This window comes from Nymphalis io, chromosome 13 (assembly GCF_905147045.1).
Source record: "Nymphalis io chromosome 13, ilAglIoxx1.1, whole genome shotgun sequence".
NCBI classification, from domain to species: domain Eukaryota; kingdom Metazoa; phylum Arthropoda; class Insecta; order Lepidoptera; family Nymphalidae; genus Nymphalis; species Nymphalis io.
In genome coordinates this window covers 3,184,039-3,199,991 of record NC_065900.1, presented here as the reverse complement: position 1 = coordinate 3,199,991, position 15,953 = coordinate 3,184,039, and the positions used below count along the sequence as shown (strand labels likewise).

The 15,953-nt window shown below is 33.5% G+C and overlaps 1 protein-coding gene across 2 annotated transcripts; it reads left to right on the top strand.

The window, feature by feature from the left end:
• The first annotated feature begins 2,383 nt into the window (after positions 1–2,383).
• LOC126772798 (uncharacterized) lies at positions 2,384–13,273 on the top strand. Of its 2 annotated transcripts, none has more exons than XR_007669695.1 (14): positions 2,384–2,572; positions 2,643–2,697; positions 2,941–3,082; positions 3,215–3,452; positions 4,579–4,743; positions 5,185–5,330; positions 6,422–6,636; positions 7,015–7,094; positions 8,094–8,317; positions 8,952–9,171; positions 10,158–10,281; positions 10,945–11,093; positions 12,102–12,231; positions 13,109–13,212. XR_007669695.1 is itself a non-coding variant. In XM_050493380.1 (14 exons), the coding sequence occupies exons 1-14, from the start codon at positions 2,447–2,449 to the stop codon at positions 13,222–13,224; spliced, it is 2,130 nt and encodes a 709-aa protein (XP_050349337.1). In that variant the 5' UTR covers positions 2,384–2,446; the 3' UTR covers positions 13,225–13,273. The 2 variants fall into 2 exon arrangements, 1 of the variants encoding a protein (XP_050349337.1); XM_050493380.1 differs by having other exon boundaries at positions 10,945–11,089; positions 12,098–12,231; positions 13,109–13,273.
• Positions 13,274–15,953: the final 2,680 nt, after the last annotated feature.

The window sequence follows — 15,953 nt, the reverse complement described above, 5'->3', positions numbered from 1 at the left end:
TACTGGAATCGTTTAATTTTAAACGATAACTAGAAATATGCTTTACATTTTTTTTCATATTATACCTATTATATAACATATTTCTGTATAAATAAAATATATACCTCATTACAAGAGAACAAACTGTTCGTATGAAAAATAAAGCTATTTAAGTTATTTTGCCGTTCCCATCGGATTATGAGAGATGGAATAGAGAAATTATACTATGTCCTGCGTAGTTGGCTAATCTCTCTTAAGATTGGCCGCCGTGGCGAAAATTGTCTAAATTTCAGTATATCTTTCAATTTATACAGGTTTTTTTATACCAACTATTTCTATCTTATTATCTATCATATGTAATCAGTTTTCATCCTGTCCTATAAATTGGTCTCTTGGCCCAGGTTTTTTTTAGATACCAGTATATCTTATTATCCTTTTGTCCAGATACCACCTCCAACATTCTTAAAGTCATCTGACCATCTTGACATGTCTCCTTCATTCCAAAATTCATAAAGGTTTACGTAATTTATTTTCCTTTACCGCCAAACACAGAATTGCCTGTCTATCTTTATAATATCTTCATTAAAGACCTATATGTTTTATCTGCTGGGTTTTATCATCTTAAACAATATAACTACGATAACAGTAGACAAAATATAATATCAAAAACGATATTATGTTTAGAAATCAATTTGGTAAATGCTATTAATTACGGGTAGTCTCAGCATGCAAAGGATGTATGGATGGATATTATGATCAATATTAGAGCTAAACCAAAAATTTATATTAAAAAAAATGTTATATGATGTGATCGTTTTTTAAAGATAACGGAAATATCGATTATTTCCATTATCTTTAAAAAACGATCACCAATAATGAACCGTATTAGGTACGTTTTAAAAGCACTTGACATTACATTGCTGTTTGCTTAAGTAATGTAACACCGATTATAAATGAGTGCAATTTATAAAACACGAACAACTTATTTATTACTATTTAATCCTTTTAATGGACTTAATATCATGTGGTTACCTTGGAAATGCCAAGTGTGCTGGACGTCCTGTTTCTGTGATTTATGAGCTGTGGAAGCTAAATTAATCGAGAAGTTTTTACAAAACTATTATAAGTATGAAAATATATTTTTTTATTACGTACAAACAGATATATTTTAAATTGTACAACTATTTCGAAATCTCTCACAAACTTGAATTTCACGGGAAAAAAAATGAAATAACTAAATAATAATATTTTCAGGCATTTTAATGGTGAACGTGTTTTTATAAATAGAAGAATCACGTCGTTTATTTTTAAAGCAAATTGAAATAAAACATCCAGTAATCTGATCAGCAGATCGAGAACTAAACACAAATAAATAAATGTTCAATTAGAAAGCAAACAATAACAATACCTCACTAGGACTAATACTGTCTTGGGTGCTCGAATTCAAAATTTAACTAAAACACGAGGCAAAAACTTGATTCATTTATAATATTAGTATACAACACATTGAGAACAACGTGCTGAAATAAGTCACAAGCTTTCGTCTCAAAAGAAGAAGAAACGCCAGTGTAGTAGCCAGAGTAATCAACTACTTTTGTAATCAGATTAATAATCTAATTTAAAGTAATTAAGTGTATGGTTACATCAACCATGATTTATCTAATTTTTTTCTTTTAATTTTTGATTACATTCAATCAAGGTGACATGTAATCAGTAATCAAGATTACAAATCTAATTTCTGACTACAGACTGATACTGATAAAGGTACTGATAGGTACTTGAGTACTTTACATATCAGTACCGATACACAGATTCCAGATTTGCAGATACCTACGTCTTGCTTAAAACTAACATACCATGAAAGTTTAAATAGAATATTATAGGTTTATTATATTTTTGATAACGTAAATATATTAAACAAAGTTAAAATATATAAATAGGTAAATACATAGACCTATGATTTTTTTAATCACAACAATTAAGAAAAATATATATTTAGTTAAATATAGCGTACGTATAACAGCGCTTTAGTGTGTGATAATAAAACATGAATAGCTTTTAATATTTATAATATTAATCATATTGTTATAAGTATATTTTATCCAAAACTTTGTATGTTTTTGTTCCATCTGTTGTGTAATATATAAACTAAGAACGCGTGAAATAAATCAATCTTAAAACTAGATGGCGCAACTTTATAAACAAAATACAACTTTAATTTTTAATTATACCAAGTATATAAGTTTATAATATATGATAAATAAATATGTTTGAACACTATTTATTTAATTATTTGGATTATTATACCCAATATTTTTGTAATTAATTCAAGAAATGAAACGCCAGTGAGCTTGACAAGTACAATCTTTGTCATTGACGTTTATTTGAAATTACAAAAGTCGACCATAAAATTAACGAATTCGAAAATTAAAAAATCTAAAAACACTTTGTTGTACTTTTAATTACAATGGACAGTATAATACAATCTTTACGAGAAAGTTATCCAAAGTATAATGTTGAAAAACAAGAAAGCTACAGTTATGTTGAAATGTATACAAAGGAAAAATCTGATATAATAATCGTATCCGCAAAGGTCTTTATTTTTTCCATGTTTCTGTACTATATTTTACTTTTAAAATCGTATTAAACATAATATGTTTTAGACAAAAACTGCGAGTACGACACCTTACACGGGAAATAATCAAAATAACGAAACAGGTAAGTGAAATGAATAATTATGCATATCTTACCTTAGAATTGTTGAATCTTTTTTAATTTAATAAATTATTTCGAAAGAAAATTTTACCGAAACCTTGTAACAGATTTCATAACATTGAGAATGAATATCGTAGATTAAAAATTAAGAAAAAGTTAGTGGTAATTTAAATAGGTACTATTCTCTTTGTCATTTTGAACTTTGTTAAAAAATTTTTTATACATTACTTAATTATTTTTTTTCAGAGGAATTAGAATTGACAGGGTCACCGCTTAAACTGGATTTGAGTTTGCACACTATACTGGACGATACCTTAATAACTGATGAGCCACAGCTTTGGAAAAAAGAAGAAGTATTTCATGCCCCCATAGATGTTGATACAGCAAGGTAAGTCACAAAAATCACAGTTGTGATAGAGGAATATTATTAATATTTCTGTGCAAGATTATGTGTAATATTGAAGATTTCTCTTTTGATTTTAAATACTGAGAAATAACATATTTATTGTTTGTATTCAAGGCAAGTAGCAAATCAATACAATAAAAGTCTTAGCATCATATCAAAAGAAAATGCATTACCTATGTGGCTGTTATGTAATCCCAGTGAAGGCAACCCCTTATTAATTACTGTCCAGTCTAATGAGGAATGCTTTGCTAGGGGCATAGTTACTTACGAAGGGTCCATGGTATTGGATGATATTGATATTGACAAATATGTTGAAGATTATGTTGCTTATGAAAAAATTAATGAAGATGAGGTAATTATTTTTAAGTTTCATTTAATTCATTGTATCAAATAAAATTATTTAATTTATACAAGAGCATGTATGTAGAGCATCATTATATAATTTAATTGATTATATAACAAAGTATGTAACTTTTATGAAACTAGATAAGGAATTAAGTTTTATTCCCCTAAATAAATGTATGATTCATCACACTTTAAATATGCAACATGATTGCAATAATTTTGAAATTGGAACCTTTTCGATACAATATGAAATTTCATATTTATCAAAACATAATTGTGAAAATCAACAGCATTTCCCCATTGAATGTCAATTCTGGTTCTTTTGATAAATGTACAAGCTCTCCTCTTCACCAGTAGAAGAAAAAAGATTATATTTTACAAAATGCATTCAGTGTTACATCCACAATAAACAATTTAAGTTATATAATTACTTTTAGTCGAGATGGCCCAGTGGTAAGAACGCGTGAATCTTAACCGATGAACGTGGGTTCAAACCCGGGCAAGCACCTCTGAATTTACATGTGCTTAATTTCTGTTTATAATTCATCTCGTGCTTTTCGGTGAAGGAAAACATCGTGAGGAAACCTGCATGTGTCTAATTTCATCGAAATTCTGCCACATGTGTATTCTACCAACCCGCACTGGAGCAGCGTGGTGGAATAAGCTCCAAACCTTCTCCTCAAAAAAGGGAGAGGAGGCCTTAGCCCAGCAGTGGGACATTTACAGGCTGTTACTTAATTACTTTTAGAATATGTTATCTCAATTCACACTGATTTAAAAACCTATTACTGTGTTTTTAAATAATATTTTTTTTTATAGAATAGGAAGGCGGACAAGCATATGGGCCACCTGATGGTAAGTGGTCATCAATGCCCTTAGACATTGGCATTATAAGAAATGTCAACCATCGCTTACATAGCCAATGCACCACCAACCTTGGGAACTAGTATTTTTTGTCCCTTGTGCCTGTAATTACACAGGCTCACTCACCCTTCAAACTGGAATACAACAATATCAAGTACTGCTGTTTTGCAGTAGAACATCTGATGAGTGGGTGGTACCTATCCAGACGAGCTTGCACAAAGCCCTACTACTTAATATTGATAATTGCTTTTGGTTTGATAATTTTTCAGGTAAGCTTATCTGTGGATTGTAAATATACAATATCTGGAATATCTTATGAATCACTGACAATGGAAGAGCAACTAAATGCTCCACATGGTGGTATGACCGAGTTGTACTGTGAATGGACTTCTAGGACTATCATCACACCATTTATAAGCTGTAAAGTTCATTTCGTAAGTTAATTTTGCTTGCAATGTATGTTTTATCTAAGCAATCACGGTCACTTCACGACTCTATTTACTATCATGATATGTTATGAAAGAAATTCCCTGAATTATAGTGTGTCTTAGAACATCAAAAAGATTTAAATGTTATCCAGTCAATGTTAACTAAGATACTCATAAAACTGCACACATCACATATCACATTATATATTTTTATTATTATTCATAGTGTACACTGAATAATTGTCTAGACAATATCTTAATTTTCCCTTTGATGATATATCAAACAGTTAAAAAATCTTCAGTCAATAATATGGGGGTGATGAACACTTACCATAATTTAGTAAATTTCTTTCTCATTACAAATTAAAATATTCAATAATATATTCATCTTTATTTATTACTACAATTTAACTAAAATAGTGACTTAAATCACTTGAAACATTTCAGGAACAAGAAGTGACTGTGGGACATTTAGCGAGTCCTTGCAATGCTATATGGAAATCAGTGTCGTCGCTTCATAATATCAATCAATTGCTTGTGGATATGACAGCAGCTGGCTTTAACTCTGTTAATTTAGAAACAGCTATTATAAGGTATTTTCAGACTTTTTTAATAAATATATTCCCTTATCATTTCAATACATATTGAAATACTTTTTTGGTGGCAGGATAAAACTACAAATGTAATATATAATATATTTTAATTTGCTTATTTTATCTGCTAATATGCTAAAAGCTAATATAATATTATGAAATTATATTATATCATTAAAAAAAAAATTATGTAGGCATGACAGATGGCTGAACTGTACTATGATCGATATGTATATGAGAACTAGCCAAGTCAGACCTTAGGCTTCAATACATTATCCTAAGTTATATGAAGAAATTATATTTTAAGTTGTTATAAAATATTTTATGTTGTTATAAATAAATTTCGGGACTGACCATTGAACTTGGCACCCATTTAGATCACACTTCTTTTGTCGTTGAAGTCAACAACCAAGGCATATATCATAATATTGATCTTGGTTCTCATTTTACATTTATGTTTTTGATGGGATATCATTACTTTTTGTACAGAAATTATCAAGTAATTTTTTATTATTTTATTATATTCTTTCAATTAATCGATTCTGTTAGGAACACTTAAGTACGTGTTACTCTATAAGTATAGAGCCTGTAATGTAAGAATTAGCAATCAAAATTGATGACAGCCGGTGATTATGTGGATTAACTGGGATTTAGTATTCATTATTATTTCAATATTTATCGCACATAAATAGTGTAAGATCATTACTTGTAAATAATTATTAATAACGTAATAAATATGAACGTCGACTATACTCTAAGTTATAAGTAGTTATAAGTATTAAAACTGATATGTTTGGATTAAAAAAAAATAAGGGTGATATTCCACTCTTTATATATTTATGTGAAGACCTTAAAATCCACATAAAGACCGACTGTTATCAATTTTGATTACTGATTCTTACATTATTTACTTTATTAATAGAATCATTCACATCAATCATTACTTTAATAGAATCGATTAATTGAAAAATTATAATAAAATGATAAAAATTTATTAGTTTCCGATTTATTCCTTTGTATTCACCCAACTTTTAAGCTTATAATATTATAAATAAATAGAAGAATTAAAATGATTATTTATCTCATTCTAGAAATATTATCCCTGGAATGAAGCAGTTGAACAACTCCAAGCGCATCAATAATCTTCTAAACGAAACGGAAATGTATACATACACCGCAGAATGTCCCGCAGGTGGCTGTATTTGTGTCACCGAAGATACTACAACTTTGAGACAATGTATGACCGCTATGTGTTCGCACGGTTCAAGCAATGATTTTACATATAAACTGTGGGACATATTAAGAGGTAAATTGTAAATGTTATATAATTCTGTAATATTTATTTGGCAATATCAGATATTCTACCGCAAAAAAGCAGTACTTAGTATTGTGGTGTTCCGGTTTGAAGGGTGAGTGAGCCAGTAATTACAGGCACAAGGGACATAACATCTTAGTTCCCAAGGTTGGTGGCGCATTGGTGATGTAAGCGATGGTTAACATTTCTTACAATGCCAATGTCTAGGGGCGTTGGTGAACACTTACCGTCGGGTGGCCCATATGCTCGTCCCCCTTCCTATTCTATAAAAAAAAGCAAATTATTTACTTATTGACTCATTATGTAATTTGGTTGTTAAAAACAGATTACTAATATCTGAGAAGATGATATAGAAAATTTAATTTACAGATTGTGAAACTGCTGAAGAATTAATAACGTTATTGATTCGAGTCCTTAAATTCATATCGTCTGGGAAAATCAGACCATTTGTAAGTTATAGATATATTCTCATTGTGTATTTATCTAAATAAGTAACAGCCTGTAAATGTCCCATTGCTGGGCTAAGGCCTCCTCTCCCTTTTTGAGGAGAAGGTTTGGAGCTTATTCCACCACGCTGTTCCAATGCGGGTTAGTGGAATACACATGTGGCAGAATTTCGATGAAATCAGACACATGCAGGTTTCCTCACGATGTTTTCCTTCACCGAAAAGCATGAGATGAATTATAAACAGAAATTAAGCACATGAAAGTTCAGAGGTGCTCGCCCGGGTTTGAACCCACGAACATCGGTTAAGATTCACGCGACTTATTTATATTTATCTAAATACAATACGTAAATTATTTTAATAGAGGACTGCGGCAGTACTTTCTGTTTAGTGTCTGATTTCAACTGTGCTTATCTTGCTATATTGTAAGTCTTTCAAACTAGCTCTTAGACCAATTGCTTTGTTGGTAGCCTATAAGAGCGCACTCCCGAAGTTCAGGATTCAAACTCCGGGTGGGACAATAAAAAAATTATTCGGTTTTTCTCTTGAAATATTCTCAGTAGCAGCCAGGAGTCTGGGAAATGCAGTGTTTTATTTTACGTGCTTTCCTCGGCGTTTGGTTTTCTACACCTGATTTCTTCAGGTAGTTTTGAATTAGTTTTGCCTTCGTATTATGAGAGTGAATTAATATAGATTGCACTTGGGTTTGTTTTTTATGTTATAGGTAGGCAGACGGCCAAATGGGTCACCTGACGTTAAATGGTCACCACCATGTTTAGACATTGGCCAATGCGTCACCAACCTTGAGAACGAAGATATTATGTCCCGTGTGCCTGTAGTTACACAGGCTTGCTAATTTTTTAATTTCTTATAAAAGTTGTTTAGCGAGTGATTACCTAAACAACGCTGTCTTCTTCTTTCGTTTGACATATCAATAATGACAGAAAGAGATAAATCAGTATTTAACTTGCGTTTATAAGAAATGCCGTAACATGTTACCAGATCGATGTTAACAACAAGACGTATCTATCGAAACTAGTCCTCAAACTATCTAGAGGTCACTCTCAGACTTCGAAAGTACTGAAAAACCTAAGATCGAGTCCACCCCAAGCATTATCACTTGTTGCACAAGTCGGTATAGAGAAGTGTATGTGGGAATATACCAGGATTATGTCGCTTCTAGAACATTCGTTTTTCATTGCTGGCGTTTGGAATACTGATGCCAGGTGAGTACAATATTTAAATAAATATATATCTTAAAAGTAAATACAAACTATTCTACAGTCTATTTCTGTATATTCGACTGCCTCGTTGGTCTAATGGTTAGATGTAAGGCCGCAGACCCAGAGTTCCTGGGTTCAAATCCCAGGTCGGGCCAATTAAAAGTTATTGGCTTTTTCTGTCGAAAATTCTCAATAGCTGCTCGAAGTCTGGAAGTTGGAAATGTGTACACTCCCGTGCCTCGGAAAGCACATAAAGCCGTGTTCCTGCGCCTGAACTCTTTCCGGTCGTGTCGGATTGCCGATAAAATTTAAATAACTGCCCCTTTTTAAGTTAATTGCTATTTGTGAGTTACCAAAACCAAAACAATATTTTTTTTATTATTTTAAACTAATAAAATTTAATTTTAAAATAATTCATCATTAACATAGTATCCTTTTAGATATTATGTTAATCACGAATTATTTATAGTGCATAATATAACATTTATTAGCAATACGCATGGAATATGTAAATCTAAGATTTTTTTTTGTAGTACTACTTCGATTGAAATAGGTTAGAGTGCTAGAAGAACTTTTATACTATGATTTTTGTTTGATTTCTTACTGTCTCATCTATATAACTTTACTTTGTTTCGAGATCACACGAATCCATCGAACAAATAAACCAAACAATCCAAGACATGACGATGGGTGGCGATTTCACATTAAACCCATTCGAAAGTATCACTACGACCGACCATTCCATACGTATTGATACGGAATCGTTTTGTATTGATGACGCTAATGAATTAACCGTTGACGATTTCGCCTCTCTCAAGAAACATGGCTTGGTAAACGAGAAGAAAGATGCCAATGAGGTAAGTTAGAAAGAGATAGCTATAAATTATTTGCTAACTATCGTACCTTCTAGAAACCTCATTATTATGATCGGACGTAACTAAGATCTATCGGAATTGAATGAAATTTTAAATAACGTATATACATGCCTGTGATTATAATGATTAATAGTTCTAACACTGGCGATGGCTAGTCTAAAATTTAGAATATTTGATTTATTATCACCACTCATCAGATATTCTACCACAAAACAGCAGTACTTGGTATTGATGTGTTCCGGTTTGAAGGGTGAGTGAGCCAGTGTAATTACAGACACGGGACATAACATCTCAGTTCATAGGTGTAACATCTTAGATGTAAGCGATGGTTAACATTTCTTACAATGCCAATGTCTATGGGCGTTGGTGACCACTTACCATCAGGTGGCCCATATGCTCGTCCACCTACCTATACTATAAAAAAAAACTGTTGATTGTTTCAACTAAGGCGAGAACTACTGAATTTTTTTGTTTTTAATTTGTATTTATAATAATTATTCTTGTGCTCGGTGGCCAAGACAAACATCGTGAGGAAAGCTTCATGTGTCTAACTTCACTAAAATTTCGTAGACCTTGCTGTATTGGAGAAGCGTGGTGGTATACTATATACGTGGCTCTTAACTCTTCAAGGAAAGAAAGCCTTAGCCCGGTGGAATATTCACAGGATATTTATTGCTTTTGTTAGCGTTTTATATTTATCAATGTGCTAATAAGCGGTAACAGAGTTTTTGTGCATTTTTAGTTGGTACAATCCCCGTACCAGTTTTACATTGTGATGCTAAACGGCAATACAGAATAATAATGTGTTCAAGTTTTAAAGATGAGAGCACAATGGACATCTTCAATATCAATCAATAAAAATGACCGCATTCTACGGTCCATTTGGTCTTCCTTTTCCTAAAATAAATAACATTTGAAAATATGTGTGTATTGTATCCAAATAATTATTCTATCAATATATTTAACAGGTTCCATTAATATCAGACGAGATAGATATCAGCCCGTGGAAGAATCTTCTGATGAAGTTCGCTCAAATTCATGTCTGCTTGGAACACTTGTACCGTGCTGAAAATTGTTTAAGAGCTGACTTTGGTAAGGTTTTATAAATAAATTATTTTATTAAACTATATTTTATTTCATAAGGAAATTACTAAGGTGTATAAGAAAATCAAAAAATTAATTAAGGACTTTATGTACCGTAGAGGGGTCAGGTGCATGCCAAAGGCTTTTAGGTGCTTTCAAAGACAAGAGTGTACCACCTATATCCGAATTACAGGCCATTGCTAAAAAAATCTTGACGAGTGATGAGCAAAAATCCAACATTTCATTGGTCTGATCCAGGATTCAAGCCAAGAACCTGCTAATGAAAATCTATTTCTCTTTATTTGGGATTATTACCGCTAAAACTGCGTGATAACACATTGAACTTATCCACTCCTTAAGGTGAAACAGTGGTAAAGCCAAGGGATAAACTTGCCCTAGCCATGGTAACATGCGCAAGCAATCCCGTGGCGCTTCTCGTTAAGACGGAAAGCGTACCGCTGGTTTTTTAGTGGGTATTCCGATGTTTGGGGCGCACTCGGCGCCTTAGACACCGGCGAGCCCCACCCCACTGTTCCCGTGGGAGAAACGCATAATGCGTTTTTCCAGCGTAAAAAAAAAGTGATAACTTTGCCCTACACAAATAACTCAGCTTGAGCTATAATATACTTCATCATTAATCATGAATATAAAACTTATAATATTTTCTTGCAGCCCAACTAAAGCCGATGGCATCGAAGCTACTAGAATATTATGTATCTGAAAAGTCTCCCATCAAAACCGTTGGGCAGTTGCTCAGCGATCCCGTTCAGAAGATTTGTATTCCGATAGCTAATAGTGTTGTTCAAGATCACTTGAAGTGAGTCCGTATTCTATTATCTTTATAATTTACTAGGTAGAGCTTTGCGAGCCCTACTCCATACCCTGGATGGGTCAACACCTTCATATTCTACCGCCAAGTAGTAATATTTAGTTCTGGTTTGAAGGATGTGTCAGCTAGTGTAATGCAGAAGGAACATTACATCTTAGTTCTCAAAGTTAGTTTTAGCTCATTGAAGATATAGGGGATAGTTAATATTTCTTACAATGCTGATAGCAGTTCAGAAAATCAGTTCATTGGTAGTCGTAAAAGCTTAACAAAGAGAGTTACTTTCGCATTCTTAATATTAATATAGATTATGATGGTTATGTTAACTAATCGATTTCGGTCACGGCTGCCATTATCAATAGATAATAGAGTTTTTTTTTTTTTAATTTATAGCCTTTATTTTTTATCTGCATTTTTCTGCCTTTGCGTATCACAAAAATAGACCACAAGTTGTCATGTTGTTGTAAGAATTCCCCAGTAAAACAATCCTTCACATTTTCTTTTAACATTTTATTCTCTTCCACGCGTAACTTGTTATATAATTCAACACAAATTAACATTTTACAATTTTTATTGAAATTCCTGCAATCACCCTGACAACCATCGAACGAGACAATCTTTCTGTGTTTTGTTTCTTTTTTATATAACACGTAGTTTTTTTCGCTCAATAATTTCTAACCAGTGTTAATTTAGTTAAAAATATTACCATTATTTTCCAAATATCTCAAAATAATTATTAAAAATCAGTAAAACCTTACATATTTGACCTAAAACTCAGTAGATATCTAAAGTTGTTTAATAATATTTTAAGCATTTCTCCTCTTTTTTAAGGAAGTTACTACTATTCCCATTTACCCCTCACATTTAAAGGCTGGTATGTGTCAGTGCTCAATATAAATAATTGTTATCTTAATATGATTAAACAATTGTGTATTATTGAACTATTTGTATAACTATAGTATTTATTCCTAAGAATTAATTAACGGTGTTTTCTTACAGAAAGTCAGCGCTATGGTATAGAATGGAATTGAAAAAAAAACTAGATTCATCAGATAATTCCACAAGAAACTCCAAAGTCACTTACGTTTTCTCTCAGCTGCCCGTGTTTCCTCCGCAAGTTTGGCAAATTTTAGGTAAACAATAATTAATGATGCGCTTTTCCTTATCCTTTAATAAAGAAATTTAAATTTGAAAACATCGTTAGGAAACCTGCATGTGAACGTTGAAGCTGGTGGTATAGACCCCTGAACTCTCCAGATACAGCTGTGGGTCATTCGAACGCTGTCAATTTAATTTTCTAATCAAAGCTTAACTTTGATATTGTAAAATACTGGTAGTAGGGCTTTTTGCGATCTCGTCTGTTGGTACCACCCACTCATCAGATATTCTACCGCAAAGCAGTGGTTCTTGGTATTGCTATGTTCCGGTTTGAAGGGTGCACTGAGCCAGTGTAATTACAGGCACAAGGGACATAACATCTTGGTTCCCAAGGTTGGTGGCTCATTGGCGATGGTTAAAATTTCTTACAATGCCAATGTCTATGGGCGTTGGTAACCACTTGCCATCAGGTGGCCTATATGCTCGTCCGCCTATACTATAAAAAAAAAAACTGCTACGTTTTTATTATTCTTTTTACTTAAATTTTCATAACTTCTATTTGAATTATTTCTAGATGTTTTCATTGTATAATATTGTATTTATATAAAATTTAAAACACTTAGGTATAAACTATTAAATATTTACTGACGAGCCGGTTGGCGTGGTTGGTAGATACTTGCCTTTCATGCCGTAGGTTGTGGGTTCGATTCCCACCCAAGACAGACATTTGTGTGCATGAACATGTCTGTTTGTCCTGAGTACGGGTGTAATTATCTATATAAGTATGTATTTACAAAAGAAAAGTAGTATAAGTAGTATATCAGTTTTCTGGTTTCCATAGTACAAGTTCTGCTTAGTTTGGGATCAGATGGCCGTGTGTGAATAATGTTCCAAGATATTTATTTATTTCAGAGCCGCCAACGGAAGAAATAGCAGAAGTAACAACGATCGAAGAATTAAAATATAATTGTACCAAATACATTAATATAAATAATAAGCTGTCGAGAAAATTTGAATTTATATCATAAAGATTTATAACATTTTTTTTATATATTTTTTGATAATTATGAGATAAATGAAGCCATTATAATGTGATATTGTATTTCGTATTTATTTTTAAATTTTAAATTTTAAATAAAGTGATAAAAATATTCTAATTTTATGTTAATACCCGCCCAGTACAGTAACAGCCTGTTAATGTCCCACTGCTGGGCTAAGGCCTCCTCTCCCTTTTGAGAAGAAGGTTTGGAGCTTATTCGACCACGCTGCTCCAATGCGGGTTGGTAAATAACCCTCCCAGTACCTGAACAGTATTTTATCTTCATGCAAACAGTCGGAATGCGAGTCATGCCTTGCGTTCGGTATACACTCAGTACACAACGGTCACGAATACGCCGCTGTGACGAACGACTGGTGCGATGATGTATATATTTTTATTAAACATTTAGGAATATGTCAAAATTATAAAAAGTACTAAGAATCGTGTATGATCTTGATATCTTTCATAAGATGTGAACAAGGTCAATGTCAGTTAACTCGGTGACAATTAATAAATGAATATTATATACAAACGGTTCCTATTTCATTTGCAACTAATTTCTTTTTTTAAAATATATATAATGTTTGCAGTCGCATTTTAATTTCTATTTATAATTCATCTCGTGCTTTTCGGTGAAGGAAAACATCGTGAGGAAACCTGCATGTGTCTAATTTCATCGAAATTCTGCCACATGTGTATTCCACCAACCCGCACTGGAGCAGCGTGGTGGAATAAGCTCCAAACCTTCTCCTCAAAAAAAAAAAAAGGGAGAGGAGGCCTTAGCCCAGCAGTGGGACATTTACAGGCTGTTACTGTTGCAGTCGCATATGTCGCAGAACCGACGACCGTTGGAGTAGACGTGTTCTGGTGTGGAGACCACGCCTTGGCAAACGTAACGTAGGACGCCCTCCAGCTAGGTGAAGTGACGATATACGCAAGGCTGGCGGCGGTTGGCGATTGAGAGCTGAAAATCGAGCACAGTGGCGTGCCATTGGAGAGACCTATGTGCAGCAGTAGACGAGAAAAGGATGATGATGATGATGATTCACACTGTCGGCTGTAGGTATTTATTTCAAGGACAGCCGATTCACAACTATATAGAGATAACATGACTATGCCAGTAGCCTGAGGATAATTCACTATACTCTTAGCCCGATCTCATTCGTGGAGTGTCGGTTGCTATCGTGGCCGAACAATTTGTATGGATTAAACATCTGATGAATCAAAATTAATAAAGTGGATAAATCGAGGGTAGTTGCAAAGTGAATAAGTTCGTGCACTTTTTTTTTTTTTGGGATGATGATGGGAAAAACGTTCTGCACTAGCCGCCTTCGCCTTGCCGGCCCGCAAGATGCCTCTTCACGCCTCGTTTGAAGGAACCCGGGTTGTAGGAGGAGGGGAACACGTGAGCTGGTAAGGAATTCCATTTTTTGGAAGTGCGACAAAGAAAGGAGTTGCCAAATTTCTTTGTTCGCGATGGAATTGATGTCACAGTTAGGCGGTGACACCGAGAACCAGCTCGCGTGGACTGTGAACAATGGAATAACAAAACAAAGAAACCAAAGTTTATCATTAGTCAAATATTGGAGGTGAGGTAGCGGCGCGACAGCGGCATGTACTCTGGCCGGTGAGCCAATGTAACTATGCACTATGGTCAGTGGCGCATTCACTATGTTAGGAATGGTTAATATTTCTTATAATGTCTATGGACAGTGGTAACCACTAACCATCAGGTGGCGCACTTGCCACGTAATACAAAACCTATCATGGAATAGCAGTCATAAACCCAGTTGTATAATTAATGGTAAGCCAGGTAAGGTAATTAACGGATGAATCTGTTTTTCGTGAATCGAAAAAATAATATGAGTAGTTAGTAATATATACGAAACATGTACCTACACGATTATTTGTATATAATAAAATTCAACTAACAATGCTTAAATATTTCCTTAATCATGACACCAGTTTTATGATCCGATTCACCTAAAAACGAACACTTATTGACTTACATAAAACTTCAAAGCTTATTGTATTTATACAACGTTCAAGAAAAACCATCGCTTCGATAAACAGGCGTACGGCACACTTTGATCTCTGAGGTTAATATACAGAAATGATTCACTTCGTCTGCCATTTGATAATTTACGTGTAGCGCGTAACGTGCATATTTGCGTTGCGTTGTTTCGACATTCAAATTTGACATTTGTTGTGGTTGCCTTCATATTTATTTATTATCTAGCTGCCCCGGCGACTGCATGCACCCGCTTTGTTATTTGTTTTACGCAAAATTATTCAGGATCTCCTGATCGATTTCGGCCACGGCGACTTTTCTCAAGGTAGTCTAACCAGAACTGCGCAGGACATATTGTAGTGCACAAATATGGGTGCACTGTCTTATAATCTGATAGGACTGCGAATTTGACACGAACCGAAAGCGAAAGTTCCGAAGAATAGTGTGTACACATTAAGACCAATGAGTAGGTACTTGCCTAACGACAATTAGATTGGTTGAGGTTAATTTTCCCAGGGCCAGCAAAATATGCTTTTTAAAGCTTTATAGATGTGAAAATATAAATAACCCCGTACTATCAAAATAAATGAATACTTTTTAAAACGTTCACAATTGCCCACGGTTAATTTGCGTAAGTTTCGTCGATTTGGTTTAGTTTAAGCTTTATTCGGGGCGTCCAAAGTTCTAAATCCTGGGAGTAACAGCTA